The sequence below is a fragment of the Cornus florida genome, unplaced genomic scaffold, assembly GCF_030987335.1.
Source record: "Cornus florida cultivar Cherokee Brave unplaced genomic scaffold, ASM3098733v1 CherokeeBrave_3.0.0_Hap2_Chr07, whole genome shotgun sequence".
NCBI classification, from domain to species: domain Eukaryota; kingdom Viridiplantae; phylum Streptophyta; class Magnoliopsida; order Cornales; family Cornaceae; genus Cornus; species Cornus florida.
The window spans coordinates 7,488,728-7,512,470 of record NW_026775577.1 but is presented as its reverse complement, the minus strand read 5'-3'; the positions used below and the strand labels follow the sequence as shown (position 1 = coordinate 7,512,470).

The window sequence follows — 23,743 nt, the reverse complement described above, 5'->3', positions numbered from 1 at the left end:
ATATTTGCTTCAAAGGTGCAACATATCATATCAAGATTCAACATTGTAATATAATTAACTTACTTTTATCATTGTTGCATCCAGGCACGGACCATGACGGGTCCTGAATTTTTTTAATTAGCATAATTACATATAAATTTTAGGAAATTTTTAAAAATATTCTTACTTTTTTTTGTAAAAAATTTGAATATACCCACTCAAATTTTAATAACACCTCACCATACATTCATTATTATTGTTCAAAGTCACCCCTCTCAATCTCTGGTTCTTTACTGGTTGCATCTAATGATTTCTAACATACAAACATGCACGATGGACGGCTCCCAAAACATCGTCAGATAGGAAGTAGTATTTATACTTCATTTTTGCACATAGGAAATAGACATATTTGGTCATCGCTCATGGCATGATTTTATCGGTAAATGGTTCATAGATGCCCAAAGTACCAAACCATATAAATACTAATCAAGCTTAGCGCTTTGGAGAATTTTCAGACTTCATGAATTCATCACAAGCTGTATCAAAAACAAAGCACTTCCTCAACTGGCACCAATGTAGCTCACTCTTGCACCATTACGCCACCACCAAATCCCTCTCGAAGACCAAGCAGCTCCATGCCCACACCATCACCTCCGGCCTCCTCTCCCCCGACTACCCTGCCCACCTTGTCTCTCTCCTCACCACAACATATGCCACATGTGGGCAAGTATCTTACGCGCGTAAGCTGTTCGATGAATTGCCTCAGAGAACCTTATATTCATATGACAGGATGATAAGACTGTACACCAACAATGGGTTATCACGGAACGCACTCCAACTTTTTATCGAAATGCTTGATACGGGTCATTGCCTGCCCAACAAATACACTTACACATTTGTTATTAAGGCGTGTGGTGATTTATCTTTGCTTGAATTGGGTGGTTCAATTCACGGGTTGGCAATTACGAGTGGGGTTCATTCGGATACTTTCGTGGCGAATTCTTTGTTGGCAATGTACATGAGTTGTGGGAAGAAGGAGAGGGCTAAGATGGTTTTTGACACAATGTGGGAGCGAGGTGTGGTGTCGTGGAACACTATGATAAGTGGGTATATTAAAAATGGGTGTGCTGATGAAGCTTTGATAATTTTCAATAAAATGGTGGATGCAGGGGTGGAGCCAGACTGTGCCACCGTGGTCTCTGTGTTGCCTGCTTGTGGAATTTTGAAGGACTTAAAGTTTGGAAGAGAGGTTCATAAACTGGTGGAAGAGAAGGGTTTGGGTTTCAAAATACCTGCAAGGAATGCTTTAGTCGATATGTATGCAAAGTGTGGTAATATGAATAATGCGCGATCTGTTTTTGATAAGATGAAGGAGAGGGACGTAGTGACATGGACTGCCTTGATCAATGGCTATATTTTGAATGGCGATGTAAGAAGCGCTCTAGTGCTATGTCCATTGATGCAATTAGAACGAGTAAGTCCCAATTCAGTAACTGTGGCTTCTCTTCTTTCAGCATGTGCCAGCTTAAACCATCTAAAGCATGGCAGGTGCTTACATGGGTGGGCAATAAGACGGAAACTTGAAGCTGATGTCATTGTAGAAACTGCTTTAATTGACTTGTATGCGAAATGCAATTGCATTGAACTCAGCTTCCGAGTGTTCACAAAAACTTCGAGAAAGAGAACAGTACCATGGAATGCAATTCTTTCTGGGTGCATTTATAACGGGCTTACCAAAAAAGCAGTCGAACTTTTTAAACAATTGCTATTTGAAGCAGTAGAACCCAATCTTGCAACCTTGAAATGCCTCCTTCCTGCTTATGCCATTCTAGCAGATTTGCAACTGGCAATGAATGTACACTGTTACCTGATAAAGTCGGGGTTCATTTCTATTGTTGATGTTGCCACCGGTTTGATGGATATTTACTCAAAGTGTGGAGGTTTAGAGGTTGCACACGAAATCTTTAATGGCATTCCTGTGAAGGACAAGGATATTATTTTGTGGAGTGCAATATTGGCTGGTTATGGCAAGCATGGGCATGGTGAGGTTGCCGTTTCTCTTTTCAATCGGATGGTTCAATCCGGGGTGAAACCAAATGATGTTACTTTTACTTCTGTTTTGCATGCTTGCAGCCATGCTGGTTTGGTGGATGAGGGTGTAAATTTGTTCAATTACATGCTTAAAGTTCACAAAATGAGTCCTTGTGCCGATCATTACACTTGTCTTGTTGATCTCCTTGGTCGTGCAGGTCGGTTGGAGGAAGCTTACGAGTTAATTAATACAATGCCATTCAAAGCTAATCATGCTATTTGGGGTGCATTGCTTGGTGCTTGTGTGAAACATGAGAATATTGAGCTAGGAGAGGTGGCTGCGAAGTGCCTTTTTGAGCTAGAGCCAGAGAACACAGGAAATTACGTACTATTGGCTAAAATTTATGCTGCAGCAGGACGGTGGAAAGATGCAGAGAATGTGAGGCATGTGATGAATGAAATTGGATTAATAAAAGCACCAGCTCACAGTTTAATTGAGGTCAGAAACACGTAAAATGTGAGTCTCTCTGCTGCTAACAGATAAAAGCCTCAGCTACAAGGGAATCCCCCTAAAGTGCTAGCAGAAAAAACGAGAGCTCCTAAAAAGTGGAAAGTAGTGTCAGTCACCAAGCGAGAGAGTGCTTAATCATAGTAACTACAGATGCCCATTCATGAAAGATTGGATTTGACAGAGCAAAAAGCTTGTCCCATTAGTGGAGTCTATGATTGTGAAAGTTCAAATTTGAGCAGGGAAGGCCCATAAGCAGTTCAATTATGAATGCAAGGAATCTACATACAGTGTTGTCAATATCTATCAGCCCCACAAAGCAGCATTCTGCACACCCTACCTTTCCCAACTCTGGAAGAAGAGGAGTTTCATTTATAGAAGCATAATCATCATTCGGAAACCATAATTATTTGTTCGTATGCCATGGAGGGTGGTACAACAACTACAATGACATTCGTGTTCTGCAATCGTTTTCAAACGAGCTACACATCGGTGCAGGGGGTGGTGCAGGGGGTGAATTATTTATCCGATTGGACCGCCCTGATCAGTGGCTTAAACATTGCTATACACCAAAAACTGTAGCTCTGTATGGTGGATCATGAATTTGTATGTATCACTATGTCATTGATAACGCGGGTAACTTTATTTACTCCAACTTGTGTGCTTCTGTGTACTTTTATCAAACCTACTTTCACTTGTTTGTAAGGTTTATATACATTGATTAGAGAAGGTTAATACAGGCCAAGTCTGAAGTTATGTTTACTGCATCAATGGACTTCCTTTTCTTTGTTACCAAACACGCTTCGTTTATTCGCGTCTGTACCGTCAAAAGCAAGAAACAGAAGCGGTTGCCAAACAGACCCTATAATTTTAAAATTTGAAAAAAAAAAAAAAAAAATTCCCAGAAATTGAAATTTGAGCTGTTCATGATGAATTGTTAGTTGTGATATATCGAGATATTAATGAATTAAATTCTTAGAGAAATAAACTTTTTTCTCCTAATTTATAGATCAGAATTGTTTAATTTCAACGGTTGGTTGGTGTAGTGGGCATTTCACTGCTAATACATACTTTTACTGACAAGGAAATGAAAATAGTTCTCCTAATTATTAGTAATGCTAATACAGACAAAGAAATGAAAATGTTTCTCTTAATTAATAGATCAGACTTGTTTAAATTCAATCCTTGGTATATAAGGCATTCACAGTGAGTGTGACATCATTATAAATTTGCTCATTCGTGTTCCCTTTATTTCTCTTGGAACAACGCGGTTTTTGACTAAAATGATCATTATTTTTCAAAGTATTAATGTTGCATAGAAAATAAAATTAGATTAATGAGCTCAACAATTCACATATTTAATTTCTGAAGTTTGATTTCGCAAGAAAAATAAATGGTTGATGCTAACTTTTGAGAAAATGATCAATTAATAAGCATGAAAATAAAATAACAGCTATTGAAGTACAGACCAAATTATATAGTTATATTGTGTGTAATAGATTGTGAATCTGCTTAAGACTGGACACCAGATCAAAAATTTGGTCTTATTCTGAATTTAAACTTTTATATATTATTGAATGCTTTACTTCTTTCCGGATTCGATATAATACTTTAATTCTTTTATAAATAAGGAATCAAATCCTTCTCCAAATTAATAGTTTAGATTTTGTTTAAATTCAACAGCTGGTCCGATGACATTCATCGTCTATCTTTAAATTTGCATTTTCACTTTTTCGGATTTCTTTCTCTCACGCAACAAGATTTTGACTAAAAATACCATTAATTAAATTTTAAATTCATTAACGTTGCATAGAAAAATAAAAAAAATTTAGACTAACCAACAATCAGGCTCAACTAATTTATAGGAGTGGGGGACTAATCATCAAAGAGTCAAACAATTACAACCCAAAAACTCTATGCCAAATTTTTTTTTTTTTAAATTTATTTTCAATAAGTTAATTTATATAATCTTTTGAAAAATACTACGGCGTGAGCTCAAATTTAAAAAAAAATAAAAATAAATTAGACTTTTTAAAATTTAACTACGAGTATAAAAACCATTCATTGTGAGAATTACCTCTAATCAATTTTATAAATAAGTAAATAAAATTGTTCTACTAATTATTATCATTATCATTATCATTATTATTCTTATTTAAATATATATATTTCAAGTAGGAGGAAATACAATTTTTTTATTTTTTTGAAAATAGGAGGAAATACGTAGTCTAATAAATTAGACTTGTTTTAAATTCAACGGTTGGTAGTGAGTACATTGACGGTGAGCATGACATCACCGTAGATTTGCTCTTCATATTTCCCTCCCTCTTTCTCTCTCTAGAAAATTCCTTTCTCTCTCTACCACAACACGGCTTTGACATTTGACTAGCATATATTATTATTTTTATATTTAAGTATAGATTTCCACAAAAGAGGAATTAGATCTACCAATTGGGCTATGCCAATCAATTGTCTTTTACAAACAAGGAAATAAAACTAATAATAGACACTTTCTCTCTCTACATTCTCTTCTCCGATCCGGAGAGAGAGAGAAAGCGAGTACAAATTTACGAACTTACTCTGATTCATTCACTCTGATCTGCAATTGAAATCACACACACAAACACGCACACACAAAACTGTAATTTATTGTAAATTATTCAAATGCATTGGCCTCCGAGGAGGCACGAAACAAGTAATTCAACTGAATCTGAGTCGTTGTCGTCACTTTGGTGTGGTTGTGTCGGTGGATCACATGTTGAGAATTGCTGGGGTGGGGGAAGAAGAGGATTGGGGATTTCATGTTTCTAGGGTTTTGAGAAGAGGGGGCTGCAGAGGCGACGATGCAGCTACACTTCTCACCGAGCATGGGGAGTATTACGATATCGAGCAACAATGGGTTTGTTGACTTGATGAAGATCAAGGTCGCAGCTCGCCACATCTCGTACCGTACACTCTTTCACACCATTCTAATCCTCGCGTTCTTGCTGCCATTTGTCTTCATCTTCACTGCTGTTGTTACGCTTGAAGGGGTCAACAAGTGCTCCTCATTCGGTACGCAATCTTGATTGTTTGTATATAGAGATACATTGATTTTTTTGTGATTGTTTTACATAGGTTGCGCAATAAATTTGATTGCTTTATTGTAGAATGTGGTTGTTCTGCTACTATTTGTTCTGATTCCACTCAAATTGAATTGGGTTTCTTGTATTTTATTTATGCTGTGTAAGTGCCTAGCTTCTTTGTCGGATTATTTTAGTTATTTACATTATGAGAGATCTGAAATTGGTTAATAGTTAATATGATGGCTGAACCTAAATCTGAATCTGAATTGCTTTTATTCCTTCGGCTATGGACGGTGGTAGATTCATAGGATTCATGTTCATATTAGTCATGACAGAGTTTTACACAGGCTGTCGAGCTACCTGATGCAACCCTCCTCCTTTATCCGGGTTAGGGAACAGCTATGTAAAGAACACAGGCGGAGTTATGGACAGTAGTAGATTCTGTTGAAAATTTCTAATTTTAAATCTAATCATGTTAAAGTATTCTGTAAGTAGATTATGAATGCATTATCTTTGAATTCTGTGACAATTTTATGATATTGTTTTTTGGTTATATTCTTATACTTTGTCATTTAATTTTTTTATGTAATGGTTGGTTTGCCAACTAGTTAAACTGTTCTATTGATTGGGTTCATATTTTGGGATGAGAATTGGGTTTATTTTGGAGGATGTTGGTTTTGCTGTTCTCCATGGAAATGGATTATTGTTTGAATATTGAATATGCTGATTGGTTTTTCTTTCCATTTTACTCTTATCATTTATTGAAGCTGATGCAAAATTTTGTTTGAGGTTTTATTTTATTTTTGGTTTTTTAGTGTTGAATTGTTGCCAGAGTAAACACTCGATTTCAGTTATTGTCTCAGCCAAAGCTTAAAGGAATATAACTGATTCCATTTAGGTTGAGTCAATTCCCCATTATTAAGGTGGTTTCTCTGGTTTATGCTCGGTTCTTTTCTTTCTCCTCTCTCTCTCTCTATATCAACTGTTCTGTATATCAGTCTCAAATCAAAGTATCTTTTCATCCTTCTCATCTGCTAGATTCATATTATGCATGAACTTCTTCATTTTGGTTTTGCTTGGCTATCCTATGGCTCTAATTCTATTTCCCTCTCTTTATCTTTTTTACTTCTAGCTGTTGATTGGTCTTTTCACTTTCCTAATGTGTTTTTAGTTTTTACTATTGTTATATATTAAATGACCATGTCTGTTTTTCTCTATGATTGAGCACTTTAATTTGTCAGTTTAAAATTTTTATATGGCAACCTCATGCCTCATTATTGTGGCCTGGTTTTACACTGTATGTTTATTTTTTTGGTGACAAGAGGGGCATCCCCACACTTTGGATGAGACTAATCCCCTCCAGACACGTGGCAAGCCCCCACACTGTGTGTGTCATTTAGACGGGAATGTGCTATCTTTTCAATGCTGTTGGGCTGTTTGATATTGGTGGTGGATTATTATTTTCTTTTTATATTGGAAGTCATTCTTGCTTTATTCATGTGCTTGCTTACTATAATGTTTTTGCATCAATACATTATTTGAATGGGAGTGTTATTTATATTATTTTTCTTTCTTCATTTTATTTTTTTTAAAATTATTTTTTAATGTTTTTAACCTATTAATGGCTAATCTATCTTTTCGTTTGTTCTTTCTATTTACCTTTTTCTTCCTTTTATCCTTGTGCTTCAGATTGTTTTGGCAGGCGGTGGGGACCAAGGATTCTTCTTGGAAGAATTGATAAATCAGAGGTAAATAATATTAATAGTCTCTTGTCGTGCTTTACTTTATATTTTCAGATCACACAATACCGAATTACCTGTTTGATTCATGTTCTTTCTCTTTAATTTCTTATTCGCTACAAATTTCTTATAGATACTTATTTACTTATTTAAAAGCTGATTCTGTAGTTGTGGTGTTGCAGCAGAGTCTGGTTAGTGAGTTTTACAAGATCCTCTATGAAGTAAACACCGAGAATACCCCAAATAGCCTGAATCTTCCAGAATCATTTGGTAAACTTGTTTCTGAAATGGAAAAGAAAAAGTATAAAGCAAAGGAAATTGCTTTTATCTTAAAAGGAATGGTAAGTGGCATGTTACAACAATATTTTTCCTTTATCTATTTATATTGTGACTGTTTAAGAGAAATTATAATGGTGGTATCCTCGCAGCTTCGTTTAGAATGCTCTGTGTGAAACTTACTTTTCATTCATAAGCACTACACTCAGCATTCCAAAGTTTATTTCTTTTCTTCTGCTGATTTCCATTTTTTCTTAAGAAGAGACATCCGAAAGATGAATTGATAGGCTTTTTTATTTTTTATTTTTTATTTCTTTTGGGGAAGATTCCAGTGATGGCATACCAGTTCAATAACTCAATTGCTCAACTTATACAGGATACATTTGATAACTCCATTTAATACTAAATTCTTAATAAATTAATTAATTATCCAATTAAGTGCTTTTGATAAGACATTTGGATATCACTTAAGAGTAAGTTCCACGTAAAATGAGGTAAAATTTTAAGCTAGGAGGACTAAATGCTTAAAATTCAAACAAGTTTTCAGGGAGTTCGTTAAGCCAAAACCAAACTACAAACAAGGGAACTCAATTCCTAAGACCAAGCTTTCACTAGCACTTAAAACTTCATCACTTAAAATCAAGCGTCTTATGTTTGAAGTGCTTAATTTTCAGTTTTATCAAACAATGAAGTTCTTTATTTTTAGCATGATACATTCTTCTATGTTAAATTTGCAGAAGTTATAAAAAGCCTTTTAAGTTTTAGTATTTCTAAGTGCCACTGAATTATCAATTATGAAGTTATAAATCATGCAACTATAACACCAGTGCACTGGAACTAAATTAACTTAACAAATCTTTTTTCCTAATTATTTGGGTTCAGATTACGCTTTATCTAAGGCCATTACCTTGGTCAAACCACATGCTATCATAACTAATTGGATTAGCTACATGCTGTCAATACATTGCTACTATACTATCTATATACGCATACCCCTTCTTTTCCATTCCCATACCACATACCAAAAATGATCCACGTTTTATGTATTGAAAACTAATGCCAATTCTGGTGGTGCTTTAGCCTAGCAATTGTGATTAAAGAGGTCCTGATTTAATTCGTGGTATGGGCTAGAATGTAAAATTGTTTGACTTGGTAGTTATGAATATGATTAGCGTTCTATTTTGATTTTTTCTCAACAATTCTGGACCTTCTGGTATATTATTTAGGTTTTTATATCTTTTTGAAGGCATATTTCCTTTTCTAATACGTGTGTTTAAATGAGAATAAGATTGAGAAGAAGAAAGATGGTTGAAGTGAAGAAAATCAAGAGTCTCTCATTGCCCAAACCAAAATTACGAGCTTTGGGTTATGATTTTTGTTTTTATCTTAACAGTAAGACTAGGTAGAACATCAATTCTGGAGCAATCTATTCTCTTCTTTTCCATTGCTTTCTTAAGAAAACAAGTTACACTTTGTGCACCTATTAGACAAGCTTTCTACTGGTGGATATGAATTAGCTGGGGATGTTAGATGTTTATAAGTTAATCAGTTAGGTTTTACTTTTTCTTTCTTGTCCTCCCATATTCATTGCCCTTCCCCTTGCCTCTCCGTTTCCTTGTGGCAGTGTTTGTTATTGAATTTCACATCTTTCTCATTTCTTACGTCTTATGATTTTAGTATGAATCCTATACAATGCTTAATCTGACATTCTAAAGATTTTATTTGAATCGTTCTTGACTCTTGAGAATAATCATGTATAGTTTTTGCTTAAAAGAAAAAATTTCATTTCTTACCGGCATATGGACTCACTAGTAAAGCTAGTTGTGGTGATGGATGCTATGCTGGAGCATCGTGCTACGTCTAAATCATTAAGGAACTGTAAGGCCATTTCAATGATTAATGATTTTCTTTCTTTCTTTTTCTTTTTCCAAGATCATCACTAGTAAAGCTAGTTGTTTCTTTTTTAATGCCCAACATTCTGCTCAAAATTAGAAACATTTTTTAATGCCCTGCTGGGTTATTAAATGAGTAATATTTCGAGAATATGTATTATATAAATGCACTCAAAATTAAAAATATTTTGCATACATCTAGAATGGTTTAGTCGAGTGAAGCATTTGGGGTTTCAGATAATTTTTTAATCAGCCAGTTTTGCCACTTGCAGTTGATATAAAGAAAAGAATCAATTAGGAAAAAGAATGTAAAAGGGAAAAAACAAGAAAATTGATAGAAGACTAGTTCTCTTCGTTTGGACTCATGTAGACTATGCTGGAGCCTGGATCACTGTTGGATATGAAAGTTTTGGTGAGGAGGGGGTAGGCCTGAATTAAACTGAATGTGTAGATATAGCTCCTCTTTGCCTTTCATGGTATATTTGGACTATGATTTTTAATACTGTTCATTACCCTTACTTATTTGCTATTATGTATTGGTATAACCAAGGGATGAATTCATTATGGACTGATATATCGGGCCTACTAAAAGTACAACCATGATGGTCTTCTCAGTACCATAGCAATAGTTCCGGCTAGCTAGTTAGGTTTATATATCACATTTCTGCTTCTCTTTTTCAAAATTTGATCTCTCACTGAAAAGACTCTTTAGGGCTAGATCTTCTGCCCTAAAGTCATAATATACAAGATTTAAGCTTTGATTTTGAATCAGGTGTTTGGGAAATTCCGTTTGTTGGTAAGCTTCATTTTCTTTTTGATTTTTCCTCATTTATATATATATATATATATATATATATATATAAGTATATTGATTTCTATGGAACTTATATAGTCTTCACATTCACATGGTTATTTGAATTCTTATTCTTACTCTTATTCTTATTGCTGTTATTAATTTTTTGTAAACAATTCATTGCTAAGTCCCATTAGCATAACTTTCAATATTTTTCATATATGAACACTTTTTTGGCCATAGAAGTTACCAAATCTGTATATATATATATAGATTAAAGCATGTGTATTCATAATTTTGGAAGAATTGTGTGTTTAAAAAAAATTTCATGGTAACAATAGCGACATAGCACGTCTATTACATTGTGTGTCTGTGACATCCCATATCTGCATTATTGGTACCATAACCATTATGATGTCCGTTATGTTATTAGAAACTTCAATCTGGAGTGAAGGGAATCACGCAAGCTTTTATGGCATTAAGTTTTCGATTTTCTGGGTGAATCCATTCTTGTCAAGATCTTTGTTTCTTTTTTTCCCCTTGATAGTGGGGTCATATTATTTTGCTTTTGATCCTTTTGTCAAGTTTTTATGGGATAGGAATTTTAAATTTGTAAAGTGATGCGAACAAGTAGAAATGCCAAGTATACAGGATTGGAAACTCAATAGAAGAAAGGAAAAACAACAAAATTGCAAAAGACATTCTCTACAAAGTAAGGCTTGAATCGGCATCTGTATACTAGCAGTTCCACATCTTCAAACAACCTCTTATTCTTCTCCCTTTGGATCCAGTAGAACAATCCCTAAGAAGCCATGTTCTAAACCTGTTTTGACTTTTTAAAATCACTTATCCCCATACTAGCAGTGTAGAATCTCATTCCTGACTCCTGAATCAAAATAAGAAGAGAAGCACACTCCACATGACTCTGGAAGAACTTATTTTTCAATTTTTCTTTTAATTTTTATAGGAAAAAGGGTGATGAGTGCTTAATAGATAGCCAGGAAGATTGAAGTTAATGAAAGATGAATTTGGACATGTGCTTTTGTCAACCTTAGAAAAGTTAAATTCAACCATTAGATTTTTCATTAAAGCATCCATATTATAAGTGAAAGTGTGAAACCTTCAGAAGTTGCACTGTTGTTGTGTGAAAATAACTGAAGATTTATTCTACATATCAGGAGCTTTGGTTTATTATTGAGGAGCCTCTTAGGGAATGTATTAAAGTATTGCCTAACATTGAGATAGGTTTTTCATCCTTTCAAAATCGTATAGATTTGGGATATCCCAAGTTTGATTTTATTTTGTTTTATTTTTCATAGTTAGTTCTTTTTTATAGGACATGTGCCTTCAAATGGAAACCTGCTTTTCTGCTTGTGTACTAGGAGAATTATGGAGAGTAATTGGTGTTGGGGTGAAGGGGAGTGGGAGTTTCAGCTCTGCAACCTCTTTGCTTCTTTATCTAGGTCAAAATTGGGGACATTCTTTGAAATGCAAGAAAGTCATACCACGAGCCTTGCTTTCTGTCTCTCTCTCTACACACACACACACATATGGGATGGTACATGCTTAATAGATGTGTGAGAAGCTTACATAGATGAATGGTTATTTTTTGGTTGAATTTTTGGATGATCAATGTTCTTGTATTTCCCACCCATTTTAATTAGATTTGATAAAATGAGCAAAAAAATGGTGAAAATTGTTATTTTAGAACTTTTGGTGGTAAAATCTTGACCTACTTTCCTTGTAAAATAAAATAAAAAAATCTGCACCTAGTTAATTTTATTTTCTAGACATAATAGTTTCATGGAAAAAAGCCTCTTAGTTTGTTAATCCGTTAAATGAAACCCATCTTGTGTCTGGGTTTACGCAAAACAGATTCCTACCCACGTACCCTGATCTCATCACTCCTTTTGCTTGCATACATAAGACAAAACGAATTTAGAGAAATGTAAAGTTTGCATGGCAAAAGAAAACATTGTGTTTGTTGCCTTTTATATATATATGGTTCAAGCCTGTTCTGCTCTTGTTGTTCGACTAAAACAAATTCTTTTTCGCAGATGGAGAGATCTGACAGGGAGATCCGAGAACTAAAATTCGCCGAACTGATGAACAAACACTTTGCAGCAAGTGCCATTCCCAAAGGCCTCCATTGTCTCTCTCTGCGTTTGACTGATGAGTACTCATCTAATGCTCATGCACGCAGGCAGTTGCCTTCACCAGAATTACTCCCTTTGCTTTCTGATAACTCTTACCACCACTTTGTCTTGTCAACTGACAACATTCTGGCTGCCTCAGTTGTGGTCTCTTCTGCTGTTCAGTCATCTCTAAAGCCTGAGAAGGTAGTTTTCCATGTCATCACTGACAAGAAAACTTATGCAGGCATGCACTCATGGTTTGCTTTAAATCCCATCTCTCCTGCTATTATTGAGGTAAAAGGTGTTCATCAGTTTGACTTCTTAACAAGAGAGAATGTTCCAGTGCTTGAAGCTGTAGAAAACCATAATGGGATCAGGAACTACTACCATGGCAATCATGTTGCTGGGGCCAATCTCAGTGATATCACTCCACGAAAATTTGCTTCAAAATTGCAGGCTAGAAGCCCAAAGTACATTTCCTTGCTCAACCATCTTCGCATATATTTACCAGAGGTAATCAGATGATTTATGATACTTCTTCCTTCATTATAGGAGGACAACCGAACATTAACATTTACGATTCTAAGGAAAGAACCATAGCTTGATATTAGAGGTAGTATCTATTTTAAAGGTTCAGGGGTTGAATTGCAGGCCAATGGAATCTGTCTCTCCTACTCTCTCTGCTGGGTAAACAGACCCAAAATATTTTGAGTATGAAATTTATTCTAACAGTTTCGAATTTCTTTAGGAAATAATGTTTTAGTTGTTTTCTAACGCTCCTTCCCCCAGTCCCTACTACCCCTCACACCACACCAAACCCTGCTTTCCGTCTTTCACTCATTGACGGGGGTACTGGTTGATAACTTTATTCTCTTTTCATTTGCGTGTGTGCGAACTTTGATTTTGTCAGTTCCTGCCACAAACTAAGTGTGTATTACCATACAACACACCTGAGATGGTCAATTGCTATTGTTTTTGTGTCTTTTGAGTTTTTATTTATTTATTTTAATGGGTTTAAGTACTGACCATGTTATATGCTTGTGTTGCATAGCTTTTCCCAAACCTGGACAAGGTGGTTCTCTTAGATGATGATGTTGTAATTCAGCGTGATCTATCTCCACTCTGGGAAATTGACCTTGGTGGAAATGTCAATGGAGCTGTAGAAACCTGTAAAGGTGAAGATCCGAGGGTAATGTCTAAGCGGTTCAGTACCTACTTCAATTTTTCACATCCCCTCATAGCAAATAATTTGAACCCTGACGAATGTGCATGGGGTTATGGGATGAACATCTTTGATTTACTTGCATGGAGGAAGACAAGCATAAGAGACACTTATCTTACCTGGGTGAAGGAGGTAAATTCCAAATATTGTTGCCTTTTCTTCGCCTTTTCTGGTTTCATGTTATAATAAGGATTCAGAAATGACATAATAATACATTTGACTTAATGAATGGATTTGAAATTAAGGGATTTGAGTATAGATAAAAGATTAGCTATTGGAGTTGTATCTAAAAACCCTAGGCGATTTTGGATTAGAGGTATGAGAGACATTATTACAAGTCTTGCGCAACTAGAATCCTTACCAGTATGGAGCAAATAACTCCATGCATCTTGGTACATGAAATCCATACATACAAGATAATCAATCTATGCATATTGTTAAAACCTAAATCTAAATTTAAATTCTACTCTTTAAATGATTGAACCTAAAACCATTTGTTTCAAATCATTCAATCCAAATGGAGCCCAAAAAATTTACCTTGTGGTCCGTTTGACAGGAGGAAACTGTGGAAGGAAAGGGAAAGGAGAAGGAGAGGGAAGTATAGGCTTTCCATAATTTTGTAGGAGGGAAAGGAGAAGGGGAAGAAGATAAGGAAGAGGCCTTTCCCTCAAGTCCACCATATTCCTTCCTCCCAGTAGTTTGAGGCAAAGAGGCAAAGGTCTCAACTTTCCTTTTTCCCCTTTTTGGCCTTGAAAAACCTTCCTTTCACATGTTAGGGTATAATGAATGTAATATCCTTTCACTTTAAAGTTTTGTTGGATTTTGCCTCCTTCCCATCTGAATTTCTTGTCTTACGCAATTGCTGAAATTTCAACATCTGAACAAGTAGCTACATTGTAATAAATATTGATATATTAATGATCTCATTCTTTTGGTTATTCAAAGAAGATATACCTTGGGATGTTGGAAAGCAACAGATCCATAATCACCATGTCTTACCTAGACTCTGGGATTTTGCAGAATTTGAATTCAAACCTGACATTGTGGAAGCTTGGAACTCTACCACCAGCTTTGATTGCGTTTAAGGGTCATGTGCACCCAATTAACCAATCTTGGCACATGCTTGGCTTAGGCTATCAGAATGAGACAAACGTCGAGAGAGTGAAAAGGGCTGCTGTCATTCACTACAATGGCCAGTCAAAACCATGGTTAGAAATTGGCTTCGAGCATCTCAGACCATTTTGGACCAAGTATGTTAACTACTCTAATGATTTTATTAAGAATTGCCACATCTTATAGTTGTTATTGAACAACTGAAGAGGGTTAGAGAAGAAAGAGAGGTTGGAAGACTAAGGGCGCATGGGGTTTTCAGAAAATCCTTTTGCAGCTAGAAAATTTTGTGAATATACATCCATTTGTGAAGGAAACAGAAGATAGGCCAAAAGACTATATACATTCAAGGTCCGGATCTCTTGTTGGCCCCCCACTTTGAAGAAGAGGACCTGCATACTGAGCACAGGCATACGAGTCGTTCTTTTGTTCTGTAACATAGCAATCTATTTGTTTTTTTGGTCGGAAAAATGATACCTTTTTCAATCTTCCAGAGGAAAGGGGTTGATCTTTCCTAATACTTGGTGCTTACAACAAACTTGTGGGTAATGCTCTTGACCAAACAAGCCATCAGTCATACAAATTCTTGAATTGAAGAAGAAAGCTAGGACTGGGATCTGTATGGCTCCAGCATTAAAAGCCCATTAGCCCCTGAACACTCTCATATCTATATATATATATAATTTTATTTTATTTTATTTTTTTCAATTCATTTCTCTTTGGTTCTTATTCCCAATTCTTGTACCCCTTCTGGATTTCATACTATTATGGAGATTGCTCTGTTACAGGACCCATCGAGTTGGTCAATTATTTTTAGGTTATATGTCGGCAATTGTAATGTATCATACATGAGAAACATTTAAAATGTGCAGATTTTTCTCTCTGCTGCTGCTTCGTTTTTGAAAAAAGAAAAAGAAAAAAGGGGGATCTTCCCAGTCATGGAAGTGTTACTATTTTTCATTTCATTTGATATGCGTGTATAGTCTGTATGATCATCATTCCCTGTATTCTTTATATTGTGATCACAGTTTAGATAATTAAAAAAAGTTCTGAGATGCTCTGTTGTCTGACTTATTGATTTCGTGTTGGTTGATTTGTATTGTCTCACTTTGATTTCTTCTTAGTTGAGTTGTAACTAAGCTATGGAACATAAGCAGCTCAGGTTGTTGTCAACCAGCAAAAAGATACAAACATATGTTTTTTTGAATATTTATACAAATATGCTTATGCTTTTACATAACAGTGTTTAAAAATTGATCGGTTAGTGGCAATATGGTATTCCCGTCATGTTTGTTCTTATAATTATGTTTTACAAATTTGTTATCTTTTTAAGTATATTTTATTAGGGTTAGGGATTTGACTAAAAATTTAATGGTATTTTTTTAATACAAGATTCTTGTTTATGGAATTTGCTAAGTTGATGATGACAAGAAACCCATAAGAATGGTGATAGAATCCGAACAAAGGATTTGGTTGTTCTGATACCTCAAGGTGTCCATTCCTAGTGCTGGAGACATTCCAATTACTACATAATTTAGCCTCCTCCACTTGATTCAACCCTCTTGGCATTTTGCTTTCCTTGAAGATGACATTTCAACAATAATTTAATTGAATGATTAGCATTGGTTTAATCTCAATTAGTGGCGTTTTATAATCTTTTTAAGTCTTGTTTGCTTCTTTCTATCCTAAATGGAACAACCTCCAATGTTCTTCGGCCTCTCCACTATCAAATATGACGCATGCATAACTTATTCCGGGGCATGAGGCTCCTGTAATTGCAGAATTATCACTAATTTTAGTTGCATAAACAGCTTGTGATTGACATCTCATTTAATAATTTCTCATACGCAATTTGACATATATATATATATATATATATAATTAATTAATTAATTAGCAAAAGGGTTGTTTGGGATGTTGCGAAAAAAAGGTGGTCCAAGCTATCTGTACGGTTCTTAATTTATTTTTGTTGCCAAACAGACAATTTGAGCCGTCGGATGAGACCTTACTAAGATTGATAGTCGTAACTTGTATTTGACTAAACATCATAATAGGTACATTAAATTGTACCACAATCAATCATTCTCGTGTACAAATGAGTAAGCTAACCAAGGCCATGAGCATGTAACATGTCCAACTACAACCCCCTTTGTTTGGTACATACACCATCTTCACATCAGTTAGCAAAGTTTTTTTTTTTAACAAAATTACTTAGGAAAGCTGAATAGTATAAATCCATGAAGATTAAGTGGTACCATCCATGTTTGTCTAGTTTTATTTATTTTCTTTAATAATTTATGATTGAATTTAGTTGTTGAAAGCTCAAAGAATATCGTAATAGTAAAGACTCTTATCTCACACTTTAGATATAGATTTTAAGGTCATTTTCAGAGAATGTTTTTTGTAATTGTCTGACATATGTGAGATGAAGGAGTTGTACGTGTTCAGTTTGAATTTTCATATAAATTAATAGTGAAATGAACTAATTTAAGGTGGCATCCAAAGAGGAGTAGATGAAACATGTTTATTATAACAAGAAGAGGAATTGTTAATGATGATGTACTTGGAGGTAGGTAGGTAAGATGAAACGAGGCTAAAAGTTTTTATACTGGCTTGATGTTCTTAACCTAACCAAATAAAGGAAAATTCTCTCTCTCCCCTAATAAACATGTGAAACAAAAAAAAAATTGGTCCTTACTTGATTCATTTGTTTTTTTTTTTTTTTTTTTTTTTTTTTTTTTTTTTTTTTTCAGTTTTTTTGAGAACTAAAAACCAAAAAAATATTATTTTATTTGATAGTTTTTGAGAAATGCTTTATAAAAATTCAGTTTAAAACAGGTATGTTTTAAGACAAATATCTTTTATAGTTATCTGAAAATTGATATCAGTTTTATATTTTTTGAATTTTTGAGAATTATTTTCTTAGCTAAGAGTCCTTCATATTTTTAATAACACATTTACGTTTTTTAAAAATTAAACATAAAAAAAAAAAATTATACAAAAATTTATTTAATTAACATTTTTTAAGAACTTAATTAAAAACAAATTTATTTTCTACAAAAGGTCTTTTATAGTTTTGCCAAAATAATTATTTTGAATTCTTAGCAACTATTTTATAAAACATGCCCTAAAAATGATATTTTTTATCCACATTTTTCTTAAACAAAAGACAAAAAAAAGTCCACATTTTTCTTTTTTTAAAAAAAAAAAGAAAAAGAAAAAAATGCAGTGGATTTCTCTTTTACTCTCTCCTTTTATTTTTTTCATTCCATTAGTTTCCTTCACTCCAAACACTGTACTATTAACCAAAAAAAAAAAAAAAAAAAAGTAAAAAAATGGAATTTTCCACAGAATTAGGAGGATTGGAAGTAAAAGGCTAAAGGGTCGAAAGGATGGATTCATTGACCACAGATTAAAGAAAACTTTGAAATCTCCGAAACAGCCTCGTCTCTCTGGAGATCACTTTGATATCTTCCTATTCTTCTTCGTCTTACTCAATCATTAATTAATTATAAATTATTACTATTAGTATTATTTATTATTATTTTTTTATTAAACCCATTTGGTTTTCTTCTTCCTCTTCTTGTTCTTCTTCAGCTTGGGTTATTCAACCAATAAACTCTGGAACATAGATGACCCGGGTCATTTTCTGATCCGAGTAAGACTACCCATGAAGGTTTTTAGCATATATGTGAGTAAAGTTCTTGATTTCTGATTGATTTAGTGGATACACTTAAAGATTTGAGTAGATAATACCATTTCTTTTGGTGGGTGTTTGACTTTTTTTTGATTGATTTGGAGGTGACTCAATTATAGATTTTAGTGGATATTCTGATGTTTGGTGGTGCTATGTTTGTTGGAAATAGCTGTGAGAGATTTTTTTTTCTTCTCTCCCTCTATATGTTTGCGTGTTTGTGTGTGTGTGAGAGAGAGTGTGTGGATGTGTGTTCTGGCTCTTAACTTCTACAATTTTCAATCAAAAATATTGAAGTGAAAATTTTCTACTTCTGGATAATTTTCTTTGTTATAGATCAGAATTGAAATATTAATGTTTTTGGCAGTGTTTCCATTTTTATCTAGTCTTCTAAAATTTAGTTGTTAATTGACCTTTCCTGTTCAAGATAGGGAGTGAATCAAAACTCAAATATTGTTATTTATTTATTGATTTTATTCAATTTTCCAGAATTCCCAAAGTCAGGATTTGAATGAGTTCTAGAGGTTTATGAAGACTCAGTTCTTGTAATTGCTTGATTTGTCATATCAAGTTTAATTGGGGTATTGGAGTTTGATAGATTTGGAGAGATACCCAAGTGACGATCTTGGGTTTTTAGGATACCAAGAGTCTGTGGGGGGGAATTGGAAGATGTCTGGAGTGCAAGATCAGCTAGAGATCAAGTTCCGGTTGACTGATGGATCGGACATCGGCCCCAAAAGCTTTTCTGCGGCGACAAGTGTTGCAACCTTGAAGGAAAGCATCCTTGCTCAATGGCCTAAAGGTTAGTTGGGTCCTCTTATTAAATCTGATTTGCTCCAAACTTGTTTCTGTTTTGGAAGTCAGTGTATGCATAGTTTTTTCATTTTTTATTTATGGTTTTCTATGATTTTAGTTAATAATTCAAGCAATAGCTCAGGAAGAATATCGTAGTGTGTCCAAATGATGGAATTTTCTATGATTGTTAGTTATTAATTCATGCAAGAGCTCATAAAGAATATCATAATGTGTCCAAATGATGGAATTAAATTTCATTTCCATGTGCAATGAGTTCTGTTAGTTGTTTTGTTCCAAGAAGTAAGTTAGAATGTGTAATAAACGCACTATTATTCACGAAGTCACCATCTTGGGTTTTGTTCTTGAATGATGGGGTTTGGGCAGTTTTGAGGCAGTCGAATTGTTTTGAGATGGAAGGGAAAAGCGATGAGCCATGTCGATGGAAAATGTGTGTTGTGATTTATAAAATCTCTCAAACAGTTGGATGCATCTTTATGTATTATGGAGATATAAAGGTGCATTGTGTTCTTGTAATTGACAGCACCAATCCATCTTTTACTTCACTGTGAATGATTATAATATAATCGCTGAAACAGCATAATTTGATACATTCTGCTGGTATTAAATTCTTTTGAATTAGTACGTAAAACATTGGAATTTTCAATTACATGAGACACATGCACACCCGAACTATTTAACACTGCATCGTGTGCAGGTTGAACATGTTCAAAGTTGTTTCAATAGAAATCCTTGACAGCAGGATCAATGAGAGAATCTTTGGGATATGATCATAGCACTAGTACAAATATTTAAGATTGTTTTACATAGATTAGAAGACAAAAATTATTCGTGTTAAAGAAGTTGTTATAAAGTTAATTCGAGTAATAAAATGTGAATTTTTTTAGAAAGAATTAACGTAAAAAGCACCTGAATATATGAAGAAGAAAGGCAAGAGAACTAACAAATTTTCAAAATTGAGCATAGTTTGGTAAGAAACTTACAGAATTAGAAGTTATATTTTAATAGATTAAAATTACTTAAAATGCTTGTACAAATGTCTAGAACTGGTTGAACTGTACTTTCAAGTTTTATTTTCTTTTTAAGTTGACATAAATAAAAGAAGGGTCATCTTTGAATTACTGACGGAAAAGGGAATGGCGAATCCAACTCTAGAATCCGGAATGGGAATGCAGTAGGAGATGGGTTGGGCCCAATCTTCCTATCAAACTAATCATATATGCCAAGCTTCTCTTAGCCCTATAGTCCTTCTCCCTCCCAAATTTTGCCAAATGATTCAAGACCTGAACTGAAAGAGACTCTACAAACAGCGCTTTCCAACTCGGTCTTAAGACGACCAGAATGCTAACTTAGCGATACCGATAGTGTGTTAGACTTTCCCTCAGACCCTTGACTGATTGAAGCACTTGGAGCAATTGGAAAGTTTGCCCTAGACCGAAAAGACCATACATGTGATTTTGATTTAGTAGATGGTTCCTACATGCAGACCCTTGTTCATGGCCTTGCTTGAAGTTGTCAGACTATATAACATAATTACTTTTTAAGTGTGAGAGAAATTGCCCGTTGAAGTTCCTCCTACTTGTGGCATGTGGCTGACAGAGAATGGAATGGAAACCTTTCTAACTGAATGAAAAGTCTAGAAGATTGAAGTGTCTTTCACTCATGTACCAGATTACAGGGTTGGAATTGCTGTAAGGTTTGGCTGATCTGATTGCTGGTTTCTAACCTGCTCAGAATGCATTTGACTTGTTACAAAAAAATTTATTTTCCCGAATTCAAGTATAGTTATTCAAAAGCATCTATTTCTGCAATGACCATAGATCATAGATCATTGATTTCCAACCCCCCACCCCCCCCCCCCCCCCCCCTAAAAAAAAAATATAGATCATTGTTTTTTAAACTTACAAATTCTGATTTCAGATTGAAGTTGCCTCTCTCTACCTGCGTGGGATTATTAATGCTGAAGCTGAGATAATCATATTACATCAAAGTGATACTTCTCTTATTTTTGTTTTCCTCTCATCACATTGTTACTAACATGTACTCAATTCTCAAATACTCAAGGTAAAAAAATGGCAAAAAACAAGGACCTTGGTAAGTCAAATCAACTTGAAATAACTCTAATTTTTATAACAAATCAAAAGTGATGCAGAAACTTAGAAACTTTACGAGGATGGGTGGTTAGTACTTGGTTCAGGTCTCTGTAGTTAAGAATGACATGCTCATTGTTGTATGGTTTTATTCCTTATCAATTATCATGTATAGCATGACCTCTCCCTTATCAATTATACAATTATCTTGTTTTGTATTTTGTTACCCTTTTATGCAAGTGTTTTAGATTTATTATTACTGATCTGGAAGTATTTTCTTACATGTCAGAGAAGGAAAATGGTCCAAGGACGGTAAAAGACGTAAAGTTAATTAGTGCTGGAAAAATACTGGAGAATAACAGAACAGTGGCAGAGTGCAGGAGCCCACTATGTGATATTCCTGGGGGACTTACAACCATGCATGTTGTTGTTCAGCCGCCGCCTATAGAAAAAGGTATGGACAATGTCTCGACTCTCGAGGGTATTCTCGGATATATTCCAAGATCCATCTTTCAGACCTCTAACGTATGAAACATGTCATATTTATTCATCCCTTGTGTTTAACGGAATGGATTTATTCGTACCATCTGAAGTGAGTCTGATATGTTATTTCTTAGCTTATGAAACCTATCTACTTGTACTTTTATGCTCTGTTGAACCATTTTGTGACTCTAATGACTGGCTTCATTTAAGTTTTCTTTCCTTAAAGTTTCTCGGTAATGAACTTATTTTTTTTTTTTCCTGGAGCAGAAAAGAAAGTGGCAAATGAACCAAAGCAGAGCAAGTGTGTTTGTGTTATATTATAAATTTCTGAACCAAGAGCAGGAAGAACACTGATGGCTGGTTTTATAGGTATTTTGACTATTCCTTTGTCACTCTCATCATTTTCGGCAGTTCTTTAATAATTATGTTCTTTACACCGCTGCAGATAAAAAAAAAGCTGGATATGGCATACATATTGAAATCATTGAATTGTGACCGATAAGAACAGTTGGTGAGATGCACATTCACATCATGTTTCGCTGCTGGTCTTTGTGTTCATATAGTTGTTGCATTTTATCCATTTGGCATGTTTTGTTTGTTTTTTTCTTTACGCTTTTTTTCTATTTCTGCACCATAACCCGAGATTCCTCTATTTGAATTTGTTACATTTTTAATAATATAATTTATAGTTGCACAATCTAACTCACGACCAGAATTTACATTTTTTTGGCCGAGTCGGCAAAATGTGATGGCTGAAATCACAATTTATGGGTCGATCGATATGTCAACCACTGGTTTTCTAGATATATTCTAGTGGCCGAGGAATTTCACTGCAGTAAAATCGTACTAGTCCTTTTTACTGTATGCGGAGAGTGAAGACGAGGAGTTCATCATTTCTTGATATCTGAATGAACTTAATTTACTTCCCAAGAAGAAAAAAAAAAATAGTATTAATGCATTATTAATGCTGTGTTTATAGAATCTCCCCAGTTGTCTGTGTTTATTGCATGAAATGATGTTGGACCAATTTTATCATCATTTCTTGATATCTGAATGAGAGCTTAATTAACATCCCAAGGAATAAAAAAATATATGGAATAATTAATGTATTAATTCCTGCTGAGTTAATTAAATGTCCATAATTGTCTGTACTATTGAATGCAGCAGTGATGTTGGACCAATTTTGTCATGTTCATTACTATTTTGGGCATTCTGATTTCTTCCAGAAAATTTACTGTTATATTGGTTGTTTTTGTTTTCTGTAGAAGTCTTGAAAAAAGTCTAATGTTTCTCTAATTGTTTGTGTCTCTACATGAATTATTATATTTTTTATTATTTTTTATTTAATAGATATCGTCTAGTGCCAACTAAGTGGATGTACTGAGGGAACTAGAGAAGCACTTTAACTTTTGATATTATTTTGTACAAATGATTATTCTTTTGCTTGGACCAGTGTCTTTTGACATGAATAAGTGAATGAATCATTTCCTATCTTTTAGTATGGATATATTTAACAAATAACAATATATTTGTGGTTTGAATTTAAGGGTTGAACATAAACAAATTGTTCCAGCTACCTCCTAACAGTTGATGAATGAATATTCTCGAGAATAATGATAGGGAGAGTTCGAGAATTAGACAAATCCGATTAGAGTATGAGTTGATGTCATCACGATATTAGGATATTAATGACATCGTGATGACATCTTTTCCTATTCACATAAATTAGACGGACTTATTCGACTTTCGGACTCTAAATCATTATTCATATTTTCAAATATGCCATATTTACACAACTCCAATTTAGTTGATGTTTGTTCTACGTGTGTGATTTACTTATCCGGAAAAAAAAATAGTTCTTTTATTTCTATATTTTCCAAAAAGAAAGCTAGTTAAATGACATTAAATTCTAT

The 23,743-nt window shown here is 34.3% G+C and overlaps 3 protein-coding genes across 4 annotated transcripts; all 3 read left to right on the top strand.

Moving 5' to 3' along the window:
* The first annotated feature begins 210 nt into the window (after positions 1–210).
* Positions 211–3,173, top strand: LOC132315964 (pentatricopeptide repeat-containing protein At5g39350). The gene has a single exon (XM_059814430.1). It carries the CDS (start codon positions 500–502, stop codon positions 2,522–2,524), a length of 2,025 nt encoding a protein of 674 aa, XP_059670413.1. The 5' UTR covers positions 211–499; the 3' UTR covers positions 2,525–3,173.
* A 1,783-nt stretch (positions 3,174–4,956) lies between these two features.
* Positions 4,957–15,805, top strand: LOC132315963 (probable galacturonosyltransferase 13). Of its 2 annotated transcripts, none has more exons than XM_059814429.1 (6): positions 4,957–5,572; positions 7,273–7,331; positions 7,508–7,663; positions 12,341–12,931; positions 13,470–13,772; positions 14,661–15,805. In XM_059814429.1, exons 1-6 carry the CDS (start codon positions 5,362–5,364, stop codon positions 14,937–14,939), a joined length of 1,599 nt encoding a protein of 532 aa, XP_059670412.1. In that variant the 5' UTR covers positions 4,957–5,361; the 3' UTR covers positions 14,940–15,805. The 2 variants fall into 2 exon arrangements, with proteins under 2 accessions (XP_059670412.1, XP_059670411.1); XM_059814428.1 differs by having other exon boundaries at positions 7,505–7,663.
* Positions 15,806–18,129: 2,324 nt separating this feature from the next.
* LOC132315962 (membrane-anchored ubiquitin-fold protein 1-like) lies at positions 18,130–22,532 on the top strand. The gene is made up of 5 exons (XM_059814427.1): positions 18,130–18,441; positions 18,934–19,246; positions 21,637–21,801; positions 22,098–22,199; positions 22,276–22,532. The coding sequence occupies exons 2-4, from the start codon at positions 19,114–19,116 to the stop codon at positions 22,151–22,153; spliced, it is 354 nt and encodes a 117-aa protein (XP_059670410.1). The 5' UTR covers positions 18,130–18,441; positions 18,934–19,113; the 3' UTR covers positions 22,154–22,199; positions 22,276–22,532.
* The last annotated feature ends 1,211 nt before the right edge of the window (positions 22,533–23,743 follow it).